Raw genomic sequence first — 20,772 nt, 5'->3', positions numbered from 1 at the left:
CATCTCATGCAGATCTTGACAGCAGGTGCCTTTACCTCCTGAGCCATTAAACCAGCATCAGCATTTACCATTCTGAAGGAAATAGTTAAGTACCTGTAGGAGCACATCAGGGACGTTATGCGCAGTGTCACAGAGATCCACTTTCAAACACACGCAATTAAAAGAAAAGACCAGAACGAAAAGAATTAGCATTTGTTTGTTCCAACTCCATATTGTATAAGGCATCACAAAAACACATGTATGGTATTGTTACAATGGAGTCCAGGTCCTTTGCTTGGTCTAAACTTTACCCACGTGCAGATCTGGCCATCACCAAGGAAAACACAAGCCTGCAATATTTCAACAGTCATTTAATAATAATGAATGCAAATCCACCCGAAAAAAAGAAATGTTTTTTTGTTTTTTTTTCTCCAAAAGTTCACAGTTCACATCAAAACATATCTTACAAACATAAAAAACTGAATGAGAGGAAAAAAGTACATTGATCATCTGAGCAAAAAAAGAAGTTTCTTCTGTTTTTGATGGGTCTTTTATATAAATAGTTCTTTGCCCAGAATTTTTTTCAGGTAGATTTTTTTTGCCATTTATACTTTTCATGAATAGAAAACCAAACATACGGCTCTTGAAAATGATGGTTTTAAGGCTCAGAATTTGCCTGTGGCTGAGTGGTCCCAAATCTATTTCTGGTGGATGCAGATGGTTAATTTGCTGTAGTTAGTGCTTGTAGTTTTCAGTGCTACCATTCACATGTCAGTTTTTGGATTGCAAGTAGCCAGTACACCAGCATGCATCAGCTATTACAGTTATTAACCTTCTTGGATGCTGGAATATTTAAAACCCAAATCCTGTGTGGCAAGCGAAAGCTTACATTTGACTCCCGTTTCTGTCGCTGTTGCTGAAGTCAGAAGATTCACCCTGACTTCTAGTATACATATAACTGTAAGTTCTGTTCTGCTTGAACCCAAGTTATATTGCATTTGGCTCATGTTACATAAGTCTCCTTGATTGTCTGCTTGAACAAATGCAGTATTAAGGAAATATAAACCAACTGGTCTGGAGGTGGTGGCCCACTTAATAAGAAAATAAACTCCTGGTGGTGGTTAAGACATGGATGAGATCCTTTCCAACATATCCTGTGGAAGAGAAACTTCAGGGGGGGTCACCAGATGTCCAGCCAAATCATCAAAGAATAATGCACAGAACGTTCACGGGTACATGGTGGCATGTTCGGCTGGGCAGAACCATAAGGAAAGAGAACTAAGGTGTCCCGTTGGGCGCTCATTGGATGGGCATGTACGGCCAGTTGAAGCTAGATCCGGAGAGAAGCATGTCCCTGATTAAGGTCTCGATTGGCGTTTTCCCTACTAGACGCACAAAGAAAAGTTGCTCAATGACCGGAGCAGAGACAATGCGGAGAGAAGGCAAACGAAGGAGGAGTCTTCCAAACCTACTAGGCTGGTTGGGGTACTGGTTTCGCACATACTCTTCCAAGGCACACTGGGATTTCTCTTGAACGCTCTCGATGTGGCCCAAGTCTGACAACCCAACAGCATCTACAAGGCAACAAGACGGGAAAATTAAAATGGCAACCGTGCTGAAACAATCTGTTCAAATTAGAGTGAAATAATACATTATTTCATAAACTTGTTATTTATTTAAATTATTAACAGTGCATGTCATGTGCAACAGAGTACTATATAACAATGAAATGCTGCGCTATGGAAGTACTCCACTTCGAAAAGGCAAGGGCGTCTTTAGAGAGGGGGGCTAATTGCTGGAGTTCCGCATAGAGTTAATGAGAAGCACACAAGGCTCTTAAATGAATGAGACCCAAGGCTCACTCAGTCTCTTCAAAATTCTCTATGAATCCAAAAACAATGTTCTTCTCAAAGTGGGCCTTTCAAGCATGACTGATGACTGTCACACTGTCTGAAATGTCAAATATATCACAGTGGATAAACTGAATGTAACAAGCAAAGGCATTACAAGGGCATCCCCCAAACCACTCTAGAAAGGTTTAGCTCTCCATATGTTGGATTTCACATATTACTGTTGCTCTGCTAAAAATACCCCAGATAATAGTAAATTGAAGGCTATCCTTCAAGAAGGATCCACCTGTTTGGGTGAAGTGTTCCCTACTGCGGTGGGGAGCACATAGTGTTTTTAAAATATCCCTCACACACCAAAGGACCCTTGGTGTCATGCTTCATCATAGGGGTCTTTGCACCCCTCTGCTTCACCCAAACAGGTGGATTCTTCTTGTTTAAACATATCGAGTTAGGGAAAACGAATCCACTCTATATCTCTCGCTCTCCCTTTGTTGTTATTTATAGTATCCTTCAAGGAGTTCTTGAATTTGGTGGCTTGCTGGGTCACATTGTTTTACATTCCTTATACGTACTTGTGAAACTATAAAACCACTACTGATATTTTTGTATACATTTCTGGAGAGAATATTCTCCCTAATTCCACATCCCCACACATTCAATAAAATTCAAGTTTTATCTTGCTCTCTATCCCGTATCACAGTGTTTGAGCTTTACTACATTGAGCTTGAGATCCGTTCTATCATGGAGTAGCATTTTTTAGGTTTCGGTTTGACAAAACAGCTGTCTAAACAGCCCTGTTGTGGGATGTGGGCCCACCCAGTTCAAACACGGGTTGAACCAGCCTCTTTCAGCCACTGGCTTGAGACTTTGTCAATCACATCCTGGCCCAGCTTTGAGGAGTGTTTCTCATGTATGTGATTTGCTGTTTAAATGTATCCTTACGCCTCCAATGGACTGCATGTGTTGAATTATGCCCCAGACATGCATAATAAAATAAAAGAAGAGAAGGAGCAGGAGTCGACAGAGGAGGCCAAGAGGTAAACAAGCATTTGCAAAAATATTTCACCTGGCTTGGCAAGCCTGAAATAAGTTTTGCAAACTTATGCAACTGATATTAAAAACGGTATTAAACGTTTGTAAGTAAAAATATAGCCATTAAATTCGAAGTGTTTACATTAGCAAAAAAAGTAAACAACAACCAAACATGAAAATAATAAAAGAAAACATGAAATGGAGGCAAAAATTAAACCACCGCTGTTGTGGACTACTTTTTAAGCAATTGTGTACAGGTGCACAAACAAATCGCTCCCACTGTCAGTGAAGACAGCTAATGGCTGAAGGAGGTTGAACCACTGGTCCATGCTTTACGCTGTGGCCAGAAGAAGATTGTGAATGACACTTGAACAGACCAGTGATGAGAGCTGGCCTCTCAATATATTGAATGCCTGCTGCACAGATGTGCCTGTAACTGATGGATCTTAGTTTTGTATTTTAGAGTGGACTCTTAATGATTAAATATAGCAGCTATTATTGAAGGACCAATAAATCAGCTTGCTGTGTGCGCTACATACATGTATTATATTATTTTAAACCCAGAAGTAAAACATAAGTAACACTATAACAAACTTGTTAAGAAGGTCCTTCCTTTGTTGGGTTTAATGAAAAACTGATTTGACATTAAAAAAATGCGTTAATTGGCGTTATTAATAATAAACAATTCCTGGGAACAAAAAAGCATACATTTGCACTGCCAAAGATGCTTACTTTTACAATATGGCTGAAGAAGTTATTTGAGATGTCATGCTTTTTCACGGTGTTTACCGGACACATATACCATAGCTATATTTTCTGTCTTACATTAGTGCATATGTGAGCAGTTCCCATGCATCTTTGTAGTTTTTGTTAGCTATTATAGTTTTGATGGAAGATCCATCAATGTGGTCTCTTAGGTTTAAACAAGCAGTGGCAAAGCCAATAGGTCATGGGTTTAAGTAACTGGTGCTATGTAAAGCGCTCTGATACCCGATTCGGTTTGGGTCTAGTTCGCGCTATACCTCACACCTCACAGACCTCACCTCACAGACCCCCTACCTGCTAATGCAGTAAAAGACTTCACCCCCTTGCTCCTCCCTCTTTGGACCAAAATCATCAACAGCTCCCTTCAACAAGGTCTCATCCCAGACTCCCTCAAGGTGGGGCTAGTCACACCTATACTCAAGAAACCCACAGCTGACCCGTCTGACCTGAACAACTACCGGCCTATCACCAATATCCCCACCCTGGCCAAACTGCTGGAGAAATGTGTCCAACTCCAATTAACAAAACACATTGACCAATTTGACCTCCTCAACACTCACCAATCAGGCTTCCGAGTGAAACATAGCACGGAAACAGCTATGACACACATAATTGATGACGCCCTCCAAATCCTTGACCGCAATGATTCCTGCCTCCTCATCCTTCTTGACCTATCGTCAGCTTTTGACACGGTCAAGCATGAGAACTTATTGGAGCTGCTAAGCACTAGAATGGGTCTTTCGGGAACTGTTCTCAAATGGTTTTCTTCTTTCCTTCATAACCGGTCGCAGAAGTTCAAGATCGACAATGTGCTATCTAAACCAGTGCCTGCAGATCTAGGTGTCCCACAAGGATCCTCCCTCTCCCCCACACTGTTCAACCTCGTCATGGAACCACTCACCACCTTGCTCCAAGCATCCAATGTTCAATTCCATATGTACGCCGATGACACACAACTTTACCTAAAGCTACAATCCCCGGAAGATATCAAACTACTGAATTCCACACTTAGCAACACTCAATCCTGGTTGGCCGTTAATCACCTCAAACTAAATGCGCTGAAAACTGAGTTCCTACTCATCTCACCCCCGGCGAAAACTTCCACCACCCAAACGTGGCTCAATAACCTAACAGCACTCAATGTCCAACCTACTATCGTGGACTCAGCGAAATCCCTAGGCATCACAGTTGACGCCAAGCTCAACATGCAACAACACGTTAGCAAAGCCACAAAAGGGGCTAATATCCAAATCAACACACTGAGGAAACTCAAACCCTTCCTCCCTGCCAAAGACTTCCAAACTGCTGTACAAGCTTTAGTCATCCCTCGCATAGACTACGGAATTGTGGCCCTCAGCGGACTCCCGCTATCCACAACAGCACCCCTAAGAGCCTCCCTGAACGCTGCCGCGAGACTCATTACTGGCTCAAGAAAACATTTGCATATTTCCCCAGACTTAAAATCTCTAAAATGGCTGCCTTTTGAAGCCAGAATACAGCTAAAAATTGCAATAATGACACACTCGGCCGTGCACCACAAAGCACCCAACTACCTCGCGCAAAAGCTGTCTATTTCAGGAGGGTCGAGATCCAATCGTAGTACAAAAAATCTACTTCTGAAACCTAGTAGATTCCGGAAAGAAAAAACATACAAGCGCTCCTTCTCAGGAATGGCACCCAGGATTTGGAATGCGCTCCCTCCGGAAACCAGGCTTATCTCCTCCACTGCACTCTTCAAGAAAGAGGTGAAAAGAATCCTTCTGGCCAAGATCTCCTGAACCTTACAGAGACTGGATCTGAGTCTCTGCATCGCGCTGTATCACTGATCACCTTGCCCTTTGGCGCTATCCTCCTACCTAGGGGGTCACTACTACGCTATTCTCTTTCTAACGACCAATATATGCTACGCTTTGTTGTATTTATATTACTTGTTTACCTGACTGTATTTTGATATGTTTCTGTACATTATTGTTAGCTCTATGTTTAGTGATTACTATATTGCTCCCATTATATTGTTCATTCCTGTTGCCCTTGCCCCTGTCTCTGTGAAGCGCTCTGATATCTGTAAGGATCTTGTTCGCGCTATATAAAACTTTGAATAAATAAATAAATAAATAAATAAATAAATAAAACTCTGCAAAAAAAAAAAAAAAAAGGAGGGTTTGATAAATTATGACAAACTTGTAATTGGTGCCTATGTATATTGTCAGCAGTGGGCTGTCTTTTTGCTACTTCATCTTGGGAAGGGTTTATTGTGTTTATGCTGCACCTATTCTGCTGTCTACCGAAATGTACAAGCTTTTAAGGGTGCCAACGAAAACAACAACAAAAGAAAAGTCTGACTTTCAGCAGATTGCTGCCAAACTAAAGTGAGTTTAAACTCCTCCACATACCATATAAAATACCTATCAGGGTTCACTCCTCTGCTCCGCATCAATAGACACTGACTCATAGCAAGAACATCTTGAAAGGAGGAAGAAGAGAGAAATAGGAAAAATGGGAATGCTGGGAGGACAAAGAACTAGCAAGATGGAGAGAAAAAGTAAGCAAGGGTAGGGGGGTGGAAGAAAGTGGTATGAGGTGGAATCAAAATTAGGTTGCCTTGGTGTTCAGCAACCCAGACATTTCTGCACACCCTAACACTGCACAGCCCTTAATCAGATTCAAAGTCACGTCTCGCAAAACACCTCACCAGCTAACAAAATCTCAAAATTTATAACACAAGAAGCGTTACTCCGAACCAACTGTCACATATGACCGTCTTTTTGAATCCAAATTTTGCACAGATAAAATGTGTGATCCATGGTGGATCACTTTTATATTTAGTCATCACATTTTATAACAGCAGGTGATGGGCATTTGTTTATGGTGCTTATTTCACCAGCTTCAATGCATACATGGCCTCTAGCTTTACCCTTGCATCCCACCTACAGCTCGATCTATGTTAATATCGCAGTCTTCTGCGTGGGATAAGAGGGCCGAGCTGTTACCCACACATTCTAACCCTGAGGCATTATGAAGGATCTGGCTTTTGGGAGAACATATTCAATAACACTTTAAAAAACAATATTTGCAAGGCAATTATTAACCACTGCCTTGTGGCATAATTGATTGCCATTGACACACATAAAACTTCATGCGTGAACGAGTACTGATCCATTTGCAAATCTGGGAGCAGATTTACTAAACACTTGTGTTGTCCTTGCGTCCCACAAGTCGATGCTAGTGTTTAAGTGATATTTAAAAAGCAACATAATTGGATATTTGTGTTGCTGTGCATCACTTTTATCTGCAAAGTAATGCAATGCAGCGTATTGCACTACCTTACTATACCCTGCGTCTTGGAGACTTTACATGGCGTTCTATGGCACATTTTGACACAAACCCCGATTTGCCAAAGTCAGTAAACCTGGGTTTGCGTCTACATGGTGTGCCTTGATAGAACCATTAGAAATATTTGTATTTCTCCTTGTTACTTCCTGTTTGCATGTGTGCTGCATTCTGAAACACATAAAGAGGAATAAACCTTGCTTGGGTGCAGGAAGTTATCCATTCCTGGACAAAAAAAAACCCTGTCGACTACAGCCTTTCACCACAGTGCAGGGTGCCTGCCATGGCACTAGGCAGCTACAAGTGTGCCATTGCAGGGAGAGAGATGAACACCGTCATATCTTTATAAATATGGCGCAGTTTGCACTCTTCTTTTCACACAACGCTGCGCAGCAACCTGCCCTGCCGCACTAGCGTTGAGGCAGATTTACAAGCCCCTTGCGCCACGTTTACGCCGCCTTGCGTCACGCAACAGTGGCGTAAACGTGGTGCATTCCTGCGAGGCATTTACAACGTGACGCATCTAGGGAGATGCGTCACGTTATAAAGCCCCGCGCCACAAAGGGGGCGTTCCCATGCAGGGTGGGCGTTCCGGTGCCTGTGTGCCTCGCAAAAGTGCCTGCGTGAAATCTACAATATTTCACGCAGGCACTTCTGCGATACTGCTACGTCAATTCCTTACGCCTGCTTGAAGGAGGCGTAAGAACTCACGCAGCATGTTAAGTATTGGGCGCCCCTGAGCATTGCTGGAGTTGCGTCGTGCTTGCGATGCGACTCCAGCAATGCGCCGCCCGTACACCACATGATGCGTCACGCATCTGCCCTTCCTTGCACCATGGTGCGCCGCATTGTAAATGCGGCGCATCGGTGGTGGCGCAAGGAGGGAATTGCATGACGCATCGGTTCTGGCGCATCCCTGCTGATTTGCAGAGATGCGCCAGAAGACGTAAATATGCCCCATAGTTTGTAAATCTGACCCCAGATAGCTGAGCCAGACAGACGATGCAGCCTCAGGGTTCGGCCCCGGCTTTGGAAACAGGTTTCCAGTCAGGCTACTACCAAGAGGTAGCCCTCAGCAATCACCCTAAGGGTTTGGCCTCTGCTATGAATGTTTCACTAACACCGCCCTCTTTTTAATTTGCCTTTGTATTTTTTAGGACTCTTTAAATATACTTATGATGTGAAGTAACGTATGTCAGGCAATAATTCACCTGCCTGGGCAAAACTCATGATCAATGGAAAATATGGAGCAGGGGAAGACCAAAAGTTGCAGCAGGGATGAACAAAATTATGCCTCAAGAAACTGCAAAGTATGTGGGAGTTTACAACACATTTTGTGGCAGTATTGCTCCATTATTTTATCTTACCTATGCATTTTAACATTTCCTGGACAAAGGTTTCACTCATCAGCATCAGTTTAACACCTAAATACAGCAACCAGCAACTGGAAGGTGACTAGTTAACTCTTGGAAAGGGGCGAGGACTGGGTGATAAAACGTGTGGCAGAGTTTTTAATAACGTTCAATCTCTTTGAGGTAGAAGTAAACTTTTGGTTAAAATTTGTATGTAAAATATGCAGCAGATGATTGATTGTGTGGCAAGTGGGGTAAACCCATAATAATGCAGAGAACGCTGTGGCAGCATTGCATGAATCCAGTAGCTTTGCTATATTATACAGGTAGAGCGAGAGGAAAAGAAGCCTCCAGGCACAGACTGAGCCATTAGTAAAGCCAATATTTCCTGCAACTTTGAGTTTTGAGGATTTCTTTTGTAATCATTCAGATGTACAATAGTCCCCATAGCAAGTGCTCCATATGAGGAAGAATGACAGCCAACAACATGAGGTGAGAGAGAAATCTTCCTTTGAAGGGAGACAAATGCCAGTCTACGTACATTTTACACAATTAGTAGCAATAGGAAGAACTAGACCTAAAAAATGGCATATCTGCAAATTCAGCTCTGATTATCGAATCTCTACCCAATGGAATCTTCTCTTAATATATATAGTGTGTGGGGTGTTTTAAAGTGTTTATATGACTAATATCTGTGGGTGACTGAGCATTTATTTACAAGTTATTGGGGTTTTCAGCAAAAGCTCAATGTCTCACTTTGCTTTTTGTGGGAAAAATGAGCTTCATTTAGAGAATGGCAACCAATCTGTCAGGTCAGTGCAGAGATGTCCGCCTATTACATGACAGAAGACTACCCGCCATACTTAGAGATTTGTGCCGTGTGGTGGGATCTCTGGGTACGCAGAGAGTACTTGTATTGATTCCCGTTAGCCGGCGTCACCTACGCGGCGATCCGGGAGCAGGCAGTCGGACGAGGTTCTTCCCTCGGAACAGTAAGGAGTACACAAAGGGTGGCTGGCATTGATTCTATCTCCCGATGCAGTAAACTCTTTACGGGTGAATGCTGGTGCATCTTCTTGTTGCACCCGGCTCTCTTGAAATTTAACTGTGTCGTTTACGATAGGGGCTCGTCCCATGAAAGAGCTCGATACTACAGAGCGCGGTTTGTTGCTATTTGCGTCTTTGATTTTGTTTCCGCAAATACAGGTTGTGCTCTTGGGACACCTACCTGCAGGGCGCCATGACGAGTTTTCATCTTTAACAAACTCGGTGAGTACTTGAATGGGGGTAATAATATGCTACTCTCAGTCACGTTGCATGTGGGGCATATTCCTTGGAAGCTAATACCACTACCTGATATATTCTCCGAACCTATGAAATTGTGTAGATTTGTATTTGATCATAACATTGCATTTTATAGTCATATGTTTTATACTGCTGGATGATGAGTATACTATCCCCTAAGACCATTGAAAGGACTTATGTTACAATCATTGGGGTGTATCAACTGATATAGGTACACCTCCTTTTACAACATACTTGTATGGGATTATTATTATTCCAGCTTATGTTTCCCGTGTTGTTGGGATCCCCTCCACACATGCTGATTCAATTGGAATCCCGTATGATCAGTTTATTGGTACTTTGACCGAACCACGGCTTGACCAATAGCAGGACTGGTAGCAACACACGTCCTGAAGAAGACCGGGGTGACCTTCTTGGCGCAGTAAGTTGGGCGAAACATGTTGACAACAGCGGTATTAGGAGGGTTGTTTTGAGAAACCTCATTTTCTCTTGAAAACATTATCCATCCTTTCTTTTCTTTTAATCCTGGTTGTGGAACCTATTAATAAAGTGTTGTTTGGTATCCTCAAACCAGTTTTAAACACTTCCCTATTAACTGCACGTGTTGCACACCAGTTCCAGTCACAGGGTGACATTCACTGATCACTTTTTTGTTTATGTATATATGTTGTTTGGTTTTGTATTGCGTCCTTTGGTCTTTTATGTTAACCCCCCCCCCCCTATGCTCCGTCCAGAGCGTGGCTACACCTGGGCGTATTGTAAGCAGACCCGATGATGAAGCATGTCACACACTTCGGTGTGTGAGTGAGGGCAGTATTTTCAAAACAATTATATTTGTTTTGTTTTGATGGGGATGTTTGTGGGTTTTTTTGTGAGTCTCTCCACCCCCCTATGTGTGTCTAATCTCTGGGTCTTCATCAGCACTTTTGCCACTGAGTTCGACAGAAGGCATTGACACATTGCCATGTTTAATGAGCTTGGTCATCAAAGAATTTAGTTTTTTATAAATAAACTCCCAATGTTGGAGTTCGTTAACTGTAAAGCAAAATTGAAATGTCCCTGACACACAGAGTTTTGCTCCTAGCATGGTGGAGAAATTTTGTTGGTTTACTTTTCGTGCTGTACATGCTTTCTCTGGTGTTCCTGAAAGGGCTAAATTTATGATGGAATAACAATGCCAGACATACTGTTGCACATTGGCTGAACAAACACTTGTAGAAGTCGGCCAAACCTTTCCATAATGGGCATTCTGCAGCACACATGAAAAGAGGAATATGTCTCTAAGGATTGCTTTTGAGCTGGAAAGTAATTCTTCCTGCACAAAAACAATCCTGCCCGCAATAGAGTCACCCTTGCACCATGGCACCCGGCTGTCTGCATTGGCGCTAGTCAGCACAGCTCCACATTTACAAAGTTATGGAGCATTTCTGCTCTCTCCCTCTCACACAAAGGAGCACATCAAATTCCCTTGCAGCACTGCGTTGCGTGAAATAATAGCAAATGTGCCCCTTTGTTGGCACCATGGAGTCCACCAGAGTTTCTGGCTTCCATTGGTTTCACTTGAGCCAGTAGAATTATATTTATTTTTCCACAGGAGCAATATGTATTCAGTGTCACAAACCCTTTGTGATGCAACGTGGTATATTAGAACATTTTGTACCCGTCAAATGGGATTTCCACCAGGGACAGCACTTGGCTTTCTAAGTCACATTGACTGCAGATAAGCTGGGAAAATTGATTATTTATTTGCTTTTTATTTTTGATACCTTTTAATATACACATATCATGAAATGACGTGTCTGAAGGCAAAGATGCAGAACCTCGATCAGATATCTGATACACAGGGACTGAGCAGTGTTCCTATGCAGGTGTAACAAGCATGTCGTAGCACCCAGAGGTTACAGGTCTTCCAGAGTGCCTATTCAAAGTAGTTGTGGGGACAGGAGGCGAAGAAGTGAATAAGGGGAGAGGATGTTGCCTTACGGCTAGAGCGGTCGACCTCGAAGCTGGGGAACCGGATTAGAGTCTCCGCAACGACGCTAAACATCCTGTGATTCTGGGCAAATCACTTAATCTCCCCGTGCCTAACAAAAATGAATGTGTCCTTCTGTAACGAAAGTGGTGCTATGTAAAGCGCTCTGATACCCGATGTCTCGGTTCTAGTTCACGCTATATAAAACTCTGGAAAAAAAACTCTTTTAAACATGTGGATGATTTTGACTGTTTTCCTGTAACTCACATGAGGATGTTGGCTTTCTAGAGGTGCAAGGCCTGGCTCTTACAGAGTTTCCAGCCTTGAACTGAGAGGTCCATATAACATGCTTAGTGGGGGGCGTGATTAGGTGTTAGTGTCTGACTGAGTGGGGCGGTCATCTTTTGGACATGGCGGATCTATGCAGGGATTTGGCCTGTACGGCATTGAAGGATGAGGCATAGCATCTTGAGGTGGACTATAGCAACCTACAATAAAAAAGCACAGCGAAGACTACAGCATACGGAATGTTTTTTAAGTCTTGGGTCAGCCGCTCAACATGTGGGTGGATGTTGGCATGTACGAGAGGAAGGATTTGTGAACCATGGAGTTGCTTACTTCATTTGATCATTAAAGCTAGTCTCAACAGAGAATTTAGAAAGCTTTGTATGTATGAAACGTCTTGGAAAGCAGGCTAACTATATGCAGACTCAAAAAAGTTTAAGTAAGCAAACATTGTTTTCTCAATTGGTTGACAAAAAATGTCCTGTAGCTCTTTGGAGAAACTGTTGACTCTTATCAAGTGGGAGCGGCACGTTTTCCCACACTGTTGATTTTAGAAGCTAGTTTGGTATTTCAATAACATTTGGTATGCGAGTGTACTGCAGAAACAGTTGTATTTTTATTTTTCAAACGTACAATTGGCTGAAAATACATACTTCAAGGAAATTACCATATTTTTGAAAACCAGAGACTGCATTAAATAGGTAGGATGTCCTACCACTTACTAGTATGCGTATATGATTATATTGATCATTATAAACCCGCCTTCTCGCTGGTTCAGAGGGTTAAATATCGAAATAGCGACAGCAGACATACCGTGGTACCAGACTAAAATATCAAGGGCAAAAATATCAAGAATGTAAGTGCATATAGATAAGTTTAGCTTAACTATTCTTAACTTATCTTACTTTGATGTATCGCCAAGGTACATACATGTGAAGTTAAGTAAAGTAAATCTTTACTTACCTATATAAATTCACCTTCTCGATATTTTTTGTCATTAATATTTTTGACCCAATAGTCTAGTACTACAATATTTTTGCAGTAGATATTAAGGTGGAATGCCGGTACACAGTTAAGGTAACATCACCTTTCTGACTGGAAGCACACTTTCTACCTTACTAGAACTTTGAGGTTTACTGAGCATTAGCTGAAGATTTCCAAAGTGTAATATTTGTACAAATATTAGAGGGTGTTCAATTCAGAATATGGGACGACTGGGGCATGATTTCATGCTATTAGACATCAATTTGAAAATTAAAAAGTAAGCATTTATATGAAGTGTGATTTGTGGAGCAATATTTTACCATTGATGGACAAACGCCATGTTGTGTAGAAAGTCACTGGGTTTGGGACCCACAATAAAATATTTCACTGGTCTGCAAAAGACTGGCGTATTGAAAAGTTAAATTCTAATGTCAGTTTCCCACATTGTGGTACATATTGATCGAAAGAAAGAAAAAATGACTTCCCTCGGTGTACAGTGCCAACCTTAATTGGAGAAGCTTGTTAGGGTGTATCATTTGTTTGAAAAGCTACACATTACTAAGTGTGAAAATGTAACTATATTTCCAAATTGATTCACTTATCCCCAGTACTACGAAATACATTTTCAGAATGGATATTGTTTTGTGCGCTGTCATTGAAAATAAAATGAGGGTTTCTAGAGCTGTTCTTTATCAATGTGCAGTTGCACAAGAGGTTCAACTTCTGAAAATAAACAAAACTACATCAATAATGCAAAATAATTCCCAGAGGAACAAATAATGTCCTTTTTAGATGTAATTTCTGAGCACATTCGAGTAGACCCCTCATTGACTGTAATTTTTTACTTCATGTACTGTCCGGACAACCAGATTCATAACATTTGAAACCTGAATCATTGGAAGCCGAGACAAACTTCTGTTGACCTACTAGAATATCTGAATGCGGCTAATTTTTCATTTCAAGGAAATGTAACAAGATTTCAGGAAGATATTTTGAAAATATTTTACAGTAGCAAAGTCTTGGGGCAAGGGGCAAGGCGAAGAGCTTCCAGCCATCTAAAACAAGAGCAAAGATGTAGTCTATTATTTTAAATTAGACTAAGGAGCTTCTTAGTTAAAGGTAGACCACCTTGCAGAATTGGGTGTATAATAGCCTAGGCAAGATCTAAATAATGGCTGTGTAATTCCTGTAGTTTCGGGAATTTCGTGTTACACCGATTACTCAAATTTCCCAAAATTACACCATTACACCACTTTGTGTAATTGCCCATCTTTTGAGGTGAAGACTTACTACAAATGACCCTAATGCATAAAAGATTTACTGCAAATGCAAGCGTATAGCAGAACTCAAGCGGCAGATGTTCACAAAAAATTTTTTTTAACGTGTCCTTGGTCCAAAAATTGAAGCGAGGACTTATTTCACACTAAAATATTTTGCACGAAAAGAGCAGATCTGCATTTTGCGTAGTTACAATTTTGCTTAATTTTACCAAAATTTCACGCAACCACACGAAAGCAAATTACAAGAAGTTCACACACCCTTAGTTTAGAACAAAGTGGTCCCTTATGAAGGCCGTTGAGTTGGACACAAACCACTGTTTGAACATGATCCATACAGCAACTAAGAATCCATCCCCATCCACAGTGCGTTCGATCATAGAAGCCTAGTGAGAAAATCTGGACCACCTCAGTCGTGGCTCTTGCTGCTGAGTTGTGGATTTTCTGAAGCTGAGCTCGCAGTTTTTCAGCGGCCCGGTGCAAAGGATATTACAATAGCTCAATGACTGCCCGCACAATCATCTTTTATCCCCTTACACAGCCGGCTGCGGTTTTTAGTATCCTGATGTAATGTGGCAGCTTTTCAATATTTGACTGATTTGCGGCTCTGCTGAAAGTGTTCAATCACAAATCACTTGAATAGTTTTAACCAGATGTGTGAAAGTAGTAGAATTTTATACTGATAAAGAGGAATAATAGAATATTCCACTTATAGGGGTAGAATGTTCTAAATTAAAAAGAGAAAAACATTGTAATGTTAGGGCAGAAGTCTTATACCACCATTATTAGCCCAGAACCACTTCGTCTTCAATGGCACGTACAACATTCTAATGTTCTAATAAAGCCGCAGAGCCCTCCATAGCGGGCTCTACCGGCCATTAAAGGCCCGCTCCTTTAACAAGGGAGCGGGCCTTTAATGGCCAGTAGAGCCCACTACTGAGGGTTCTAAGCCTATTAGAACATTTTGACCCTTGACAGATGGATATTTTGCCATCAATGGTGTGCAAATCCCTTGGCCATTTTGTTGCCTTAACTCAAGCATCAAAATGTGTTGTGCTTAGTGGATTCTGCTCTGTTGGTCAGTGCTCCATAAGTTGGGGTAGTACAACTGCCATGAGTACTGCAGCAACTGGGTCTGCAAATGGTGCTTTGCAGATGAGATTTGAAAAAACGGCCCTTCTGCTGGCGAGTGGAAGAATTTTTTTTACCAGAGGAGACAATAATTCTCACACCGTTCCTGTCAATGTATCTGATAGGGCAGATACTCTTCTGTTGGATAAGGAAGGAATCGCTCTTTCTTGATAGAGGGCTTAACGGCCTTTAACGTGACCTCCGCAAGATGAAGGATTTCTAAGAATTACTGGTGAACCATGCAAAAATCAACTTAAGACCATGGAATTGTGGGGAGGGTCGTGATTCTGACTATTGTGGTCGTACGGAGTTGTAAACTTAAGCAAGAGATAGTGCAACCTACAAGTCCATTTCTATTTTGCATCAACATGGTTTTCTATGTGATAGACACGATTAGTTAAAAAGAAGTGTAATCCTTTGTAACTGAGCAGAGGCTGTGCTACGGCTACCGTTTTAACCCGCCAATTCAGTGAAACTTTGTTGCTGTAGAGCTGTGGGATTCACTCCAAAAACATTACATTTGAAAGACTTGCCATTCAATATAAAAAATAAAATTATTTAGGTATAGCTACACCATTAAGCATTGTCTGAAGCTCTGTATAATTGTTAAGCCCAGACATTGACGTGGCTTACTTACGCCTGTTTGGAAAATATGTGTCATAAGGTGACGTCAGAGGTGTTGCCTTCCTCTGAGGATTATCTAATTCAATATACTGCAGTAAAATGTATCCAGATACATGGGTCTGTCGAAGGTAATAGGTGAAGTCAAAAAACATATCTGGGCCATAATCTATTGTAAATGTATTAGGAGTTAAATGCCTTTTGTGATTATAGATATTACATTTTAAAGTCATTTAATTTTGACATTTACAAAATGAACTTTGAATGTAACTATTTTCTGGCAGCTACACTCATTTGTTGATAGGGACTATTGCAGTCTTTATTGGACTGTGAGCACCAGCTGGTATTGATATTAGCTAATTTACTGGCAATTATTTTAAAAACCTTCAAAGGATGTTATGCTGAATCGTCAGCTTCAGATATTCAAACCCTGGGACATAAGTGCTGTACATATATCTCTGCAGCAGGCACTCAACCTACCGAGCTATTTTACCAGTCTGTTTTAAGAGCGAAGAGCTATGATTTGGATTCTTCAATGTGACAAAGAGATTGGTTGAATGTAATCCATTTAAGATGAATCTGAATTCCAAAATATGTTTCTGACGTTATGATTAGATATTTCATATGTTATTCCAGGTCCTCACTGATTTGAATACAGAAGCAAGTTGATAAATATTCTGGATTCTTGATGGCCTGGGATATTTACAGCCTGATGTACGAAATTTGCAGTCCCAAAAAGTGGTTGCAAATTGTGCTGTGAAGTTTAGTAAATGGAAATGAATTTTGTCCATACAACTTTGTGCTAATAGGTCAGTTGCAAAATTGCGAATTGTAGTGGTTCACAATCCGACCTACCTCATCAATATTCATGAGATAGATTCTGAATTTCGATTCACTACAATGTCATCACATGGATGTGTGGCCTCCTGGGTCAGCAGACCAGCAGAGCATATTTTAATAAAGAAAACATTTCTGTTTTTAATGACTCCTAGTTTCCCTTAAAGGAAACTAGACTGCATTTAAAAAGACAACTTTATTGTTTTTTTCAAGTTTGTTTAAGAGTAGGAAGTGATACCCTGGTCCATTGGTTACTCAGCAACAAGCTTTTTTTTACATTCACAAAGTGACCCCTAAACCTTTGCAAAGGTGTTAACCCCCCAACTCAGAAGTCAGTAACTTCTCACAGTTTAGCAGCCATAGTACGATTTCATATTATTAATACATCACTTAAGGAATTGCGATTTGAAGGCATACCTGAAATACACCCCTTCCAAACAGCGATTTCTTATAGGTGTCTAAACCCATTTTGAGATTTGGTAACCTATTATCAAATTGCAGAATGTGTATAAAACAAAACAGCCCTGTGAGGTTGCAAACCCTGTGATTTTGATAACTGCAGTCTTTATGACAGCAAGATGTCTTTGTACATCAGCCCCTTAGTTCCTTAAAGTTTTGATTCCAAAAGTGCTTTAAACATTTCAAAAGCCCTAATGAACAAGCATTGGCAAAGTCAATAGGTTTCGCCTATGTGAGATCTATTGGTTTTGTGCATGTTTTTTAAATGTCGCACAAATGTAATATATTCTTGATCAAATGCACATTACAGTTACCAGCGTTTCAAAGTGTAGCTAGCTGGAACACTGAGCATGGAGAGGCTGTGGTGTTACGGCTGGAGCTGCAGACTTTCGAGCTAGGGAATCAGGTTCAAGTCTCAACGCCAGCTCAACATTTTGTGATTGTAGGCAAATCACTTAAACTCCCTGTGCCTGTAAAAATGAAAGTGTACTTGTGTAATGTAACTGGCGCTCATGCAAAGCGCTCCAAGTCCTTCCAGTGGACTTCCCGCTATATAAAACAAGCTATGATGGAGGTAGGAAGAAGGCAACTAGCAATGGGGTGGGGTTTGGGCATGCAGTGATGGAAGCAAGGAGGGGAACAGAAAGGCCAGCAGCAAACTGGGAAGGGCCATGCATGGAAGGGGCATGCAGCGACAAAGGTGAGGTGGTGGCAGGGACGGGCAGGCAACAAACAGAATGTGGGCACTGTAAAGTAAAAAATAAACAATAATAATAAAGCATGTTACAAGTGCGGGGCCAGTGGAAGGACACTGGCTGCCTGAAGAACTACTTGGGCCAAGCTCCACAGCAAGGACGAAGATGTGAAGCTGAGCAGGAAGTTGGAGTCAGGTGGTGGTGCTGACCAACAGGAAGAAAGGAAATTAGAGTGACGTGGAAGCCAACCAACGTTAAGTAAAGGTAAGTAATGAGCGGGCTCTAAGCCCGTTTAAGATTTTTTTTCGTTACAAGAACAGTGCATGCACCATGTAGGCAAAACCTAAAAAGTGCTAGAAGCAGAGCAGGGAAGGAGTTGATTGTTTTGGGAAAAAAACAATTGGTGTGGTGGCTAAGGAGGAATGCTTCCACTCAGGGGATCTGTGTTTGACCCTTGGCGACACGTACAAAGTCTTGCGCGTCCACTCTGTGTTTCTGAGGTCAATAAATGAGTACCATTGAGTTTGGTAACAATATGGGCCACTTTCTGTCAATAGCATCAAAGTACACAATTCATGGTGAAAGTCTACAAATATGTGAGGTTATTTTAAATTTGCTGTAAGCCATATTTCTTATAAAATTATCAAACTTGACTTCCTCCAATTACAAAATCTGCGGAAAAACATTTGTAAGTGTGGCAAAGCTGCATAATGTATTTTTCACTTATGTATTTACATGTTTGATGAAACACAGCCTTGTATTGTTACATAAAGTGGCACTGAACCGAAAATAGCATTTATAAAGTTTGGTCAACAATGCCATCTAGCCCAAACTCCAGAACAACCCTTAACTCTTGCTATATAAGAAGTCTACATTTTTGGCTCCTAAATAATTTTTAGAAACGTAGAAAGGTGTTTGATTGAAAATGCCTTAAAACCTGTTATTCATTTTTAAAAGTTTCGATTTTTCTGAAAACTCATTCTTTTAAAACTTATTTTTGGTGCAATATTTTGACAAAATCAATTCCTGTGGGAGGGGATGTTGTAAATTCCCGTTTCAATTGAAACCAAGCCATCAGTGTAGAAAAGACATTTCGAAAGATCAGACCCTGTGATCCCCCATTTTGTAAGAAAAGGTGCCCATTTCAAAGATTCACGTGACCCAATTTCCTGATTCCATTATCTAAAGAGTAAAGAGCACCTGATTGGCTTGCCCTTGGACTTTGAATTCAAGACCATGATCCTTGCTTTCTATAAGACCTAGCAAGCCCTCTAAACAGGCTGACGCTTGCTTCTGATGTGCACTTTAGCATGGCTGGCTTCCACTCACCTGGTGAAAACAGAGCAATGGCTTTTAGGCAGGAGTACTCAGCCGAATCCACATGCAGGACTTTCAGTTTTTCCACTTGCTCCTGAAAGATGCGTATGTGGTCCATGAAAGCTACCACCCTATCGGCAGACATGGGCGAGGCGTGTAAGCCAGCAGCGGCCAACAGAGGTGCTACGTGTAGTGGCATGGAGCATTGGGCCGCGTTGAGGACAAAGAGCTCGCTCCACGTCATGCGCAGCAGGGACACCTGGTCCGTGAGCTGGAAGTCGGGGAAGAAGGGGATATTTTTGGCCCACTCAATGGCGCTGAAGAGCAAGCGGGCTGCCAGCTCACAGATGTTCTCGATGCCCATGATGTTGTTGGGCTGCAGGCACTGGGCACCATAGCGGGAAGTAGGGTAGGGCTCTGCCCGGAGGAGTAGGGAGATGAACCCCGTAAGGTAGGAGTGGCCGTTGTAGGGGTCTCCGTTGCTGAGTGCGTACTGGCCAGGGCTGGTCTGTGGATGTGCCATTCGTCCACGCTGGACTGCTGTGAAGGAAAGGAGAAATATGGATCACTATTCAACTCAGAAAGCAGAAACCAAATATCTTTCATGGAAAAAGTTACTTATCTAAAACAGCCGGCTTTGCAGGTAATGGTGATATATGTCCGAAAAAGCGCCTGATGCATCGTCAGGGGTAGTAAGCACTATATAAATGTAATTACAATACAATACAATATGTTTGCAAGTTGTGCGCTACAAAACACATACCTCAAGCATGTGTTTTAAATAGTGCTGGCTCCACAGTGTCACAACTTTGTAACACAGTGAAAACCTCTAATACATGATGTTAGCCGATTTCTGCACTCAATTTATTTTCTAAGGAGAAAAAAAGGACTAAAGCTGTAATGCCAAAGAATTAAGTTTATATGATTAAACGTACTCTAGAAATGCCACAAGGGCCGTTGGTATTTTGGTATTGTACCGTGTTTAGGGAAAAAAATGTATTGGGGAAACTTATTTTCTATTCTTTTATACTTTTCTTTTTAATTTGCATACGTTTTATCCATATCAAATGTATTTAAAAATATGTTTTAATGCATATTATAATGAACTGTGTTGTGACTCTTTTATGGCATTTTTTAAGCCGAAATAAAGAATTTTGAATTGAAAACCTCTAAAACATACCTGTCATTGCATGTTCTTGGCATATTAAAGGGCAACCACCTAAGAACGCCCCTTTCTTCCTCATATCTAAAATTAAGATATTAGGAAATGCACCATACTGGTAGAGTCTTTTTTTATTGTAAAATTGAAAGATTTTTTTTGTATACCTCAGTTATACACAAAAGCCTTTTTGAACTGGGCCTCAGTTTGTACATTAACTATTTTAATCCGTTGGCTCCAGGGTTTGAAGCACATGCATTTTGACTGAGTCTTAGGTCAATAGAAGTCCCTTATGTGCCAATAGATGGATTTTGAAACAAGTTATTTTTAAACATACAAGTGTCACGAGAGAAGATATCCCTCTGAAGTTGAAATGTGCTCGCTGACGTCAATTAAGATTAGCCTGGTGAAGCAGTTGCTAA

At 41.3% G+C, this 20,772-nt stretch overlaps 1 protein-coding gene across 2 annotated transcripts in view; it reads right to left on the bottom strand.

Moving 5' to 3' along the window:
• Positions 1-333: 333 nt before the first annotated feature.
• Positions 334-20,772, bottom strand: part of LOC144798415 (nuclear receptor subfamily 2 group F member 5-like) — a 77,274-nt gene continuing 56,835 nt past the window's right edge. The window contains exons 3-4 of one of the 2 annotated variants that reach the window (XM_078669286.1): positions 19,204-19,731; positions 334-1,553 (exon numbers count right to left, since the gene is read on the bottom strand). In XM_078669286.1, the coding sequence (XP_078525412.1) occupies positions 1,279-1,553; positions 19,204-19,731 (803 nt within the window). In that variant the 3' untranslated portion in view covers positions 334-1,278. The remainder of the gene's footprint in view (positions 1,554-19,203; positions 19,732-20,772) is intronic. The other variant, XM_078669287.1, reaches the window with a different exon arrangement.

This window comes from Lissotriton helveticus, chromosome 12 (assembly GCF_964261635.1).
Source record: "Lissotriton helveticus chromosome 12, aLisHel1.1, whole genome shotgun sequence".
NCBI lineage: Eukaryota > Metazoa > Chordata > Amphibia > Caudata > Salamandridae > Lissotriton > Lissotriton helveticus.
The sequence above is the reverse complement of the archived record's forward strand: the minus strand, read 5'-3'. Positions and strand labels throughout refer to the sequence as shown.